We start from the raw sequence: 2,312 nt of genomic DNA on the forward strand, positions 1-2,312 counted from the left end.
TTTTTCACACTTATAACATGTATCATCTATAGTGGCAGTTCGAGGAACATTTGCCCCCTTTTTAAAACCTTTGTTTTTTCTCACAATCTTCTAAAATCTATTTGTGAGATAAACATATCATTATCATGGAATCCTCTTCAGATTCATATTTTTGCATCAAAGACTTATCTTTCTTGATTTCGTTCTTTGACTGATCATGACGTCGATTAATCTGATGAGTCTTTTGATTTCCAATGAGACCATTCATTATTAATACTTTCAGGTCTTTATGCTTTAGTAATAGCATCAACCTTACTTTCTCAAGACTTGGGAAGGATTTCATGCACTTTCCTTACTTGCATGCTCATACTGATAGGTTCTCCAAGACTTCTCAACTCATTGGTGATGGATGACAAATTAATGAACATTTCATGAATAGTTTCACCTTTTCTCATTTTGAAATTTTCATACAGAGAAGTGAGCATATCAATCATTGACTCTTTTACTTGTTCAGTTCTCTCATGAGCTGTTTTTAAGCAATCCAAGATCTCCTTTGCAGACTTATAGGCCGAGACACAATTGAACTCATCTGGTCCTGTCCCACAGACAAGAAGTGTCTTTGGTTTGTAACATTTTTCGATCTTCTTCTTATCAGCTTCATCATATTTTTGTCTAGGCTTAGGAACAAGTCTAGTTTTTTCTCCATCTTTCTTTTCAATCATCGGAACAAATGGTCCATCTAAGACAATGTCCCATAGCTCACTGTCTTCGACCATAAGAACATCATGCATTCTTATTTTCTACCAACTGTAAAAGTGTCCATTCAAACGAGGAGGTCTAGTTTAAGACTGACCCTCTTCTAGATTAAGTGGAGCAGTCATTCTTCAAAAGAGATCACTCACTTCGTGTTTACCAGATAGAAAGTGTCAGCTCTGATACTAGTTGTTAGAATCTATGCGTACACTATAAGTCAATGGACAAGGTCCCTTGACACATAAACAAGAATATAACAGAAAGTTAATGCAGTTTAACATCATAGAAACTTTACATGAAAACCTCCTTGCTTAATGGAATAAAACCACGACCTATCATCCATTATTTACACAACTGTTTCACTAATCTTCGCAAGCAAAAGTAAAACTAGTTATACCAATGTGAGGAAAAGTTTTTAATCTCACGATCAAACAATAACTCTATTGCTTGAAAAACCTAAGTAGAAGTTATTCTACACACTAAGCTATCACTCTAGACAACTTAGAATTTTAACACCCACCACACTGATTCCTTTATAGATTTAGGAACATTTTACAATGTAAGACCAAAAGAATATATTTTCAAACAACTACACAATATGCACCTGAGTTTTTGGTTCTAATAGAATAAATCTTCACTTTTATTTTCTGTAGCCTTTGAAACAGTTCTTGAGAGTACTTTTTCAAGTTGCAAAAAATAAAGAAACAATGTAAAGAAAAATGACATTGTATAAACAAGTCTCTTTCCTTAAACTCATGTTATTTATTGGGAAAGTCCGACTTTTCTGACGCGGTTGGTAAATGTGCACAAACTTTCTATACCTTCTCCAGCTTGCAGTCAATGAGCTGTTCATGTGGAGAACTTGGTACCTTACAAGGTCCATGAGTTTGTTACCTCACCAAAACTACAAATAAAAGTAGTTTCTATAATTTAAGAAAAATGTTACTTCATAATTTTTGAGGTTTAAAGCTTAAGCTCACGTTAAATGAGATTTTCACAAGACTGTTAGATTGTTGTCATTACATCATTGTAAATAACACAAATGAGTCATGAAGATCAAATAAATGTTTGTCTAAGACTTTGAATAGCTACCTGGATTTGACAAGTTTATTTCCTTGATGGATAGTGAAATTAATAATGAAAATTCAAACTTTTATTTCTTAACGTCGTAACATTTGACATATTCTTGTTGCATTTTTAAAGTAGAAATAATGTATTCTTCCACTTTAAGATTATCATTCTTTAATATATCTTTTTATACTTATTTGGTATAGACATATTTTCAGTATATTTTCTATTTGTATATATTGTTGTCTGCAACTGAAGTGTTGTGTCTTCTTGAAACAAGAAGGTAGATAAGCTCAACGAATCATATCCCTCAATCCTTACAAGCTCGATTACTAGAGATTTGGAAGGTACAGAGAAATGTTTGGCATGTTGTTTGCTTTAGACTGAAGTTAAATAGCTTATATACGTGCTAACATGTATCTTTGTTTTTTACTTAATTCCACTAAGTTTGGTTAGTGGTGATATGTTATTTATACATATAATAGGTTCATCAAAAAATACAAGACAACAAC

The 2,312-nt window shown here is 32.6% G+C and overlaps 1 protein-coding gene across 1 annotated transcript; it reads right to left on the reverse strand.

The window, feature by feature from the left end:
- Nucleotides 1–299: 299 nt before the first annotated feature.
- Nucleotides 300–770, reverse strand: LOC138338697 (uncharacterized). The gene has a single exon (XM_069289778.1). The coding sequence runs from the start codon at nt 768–770 to the stop codon at nt 300–302; it is 471 nt and encodes a 156-aa protein (XP_069145879.1).
- Nucleotides 771–2,312: the final 1,542 nt, after the last annotated feature.

Source organism: Solanum lycopersicum, chromosome 10 (genome assembly GCF_036512215.1).
Source record: "Solanum lycopersicum chromosome 10, SLM_r2.1".
Taxonomy (NCBI): domain Eukaryota; kingdom Viridiplantae; phylum Streptophyta; class Magnoliopsida; order Solanales; family Solanaceae; genus Solanum; species Solanum lycopersicum.

What these genes read in the sequence shown, in the direction of transcription:
- LOC138338697 (XM_069289778.1), bottom strand. Translation starts at nt 770, where the DNA reads ATGCATGATGTTCTTATGGTCGAAGACAGTGAGCTATGGGACATTGTC.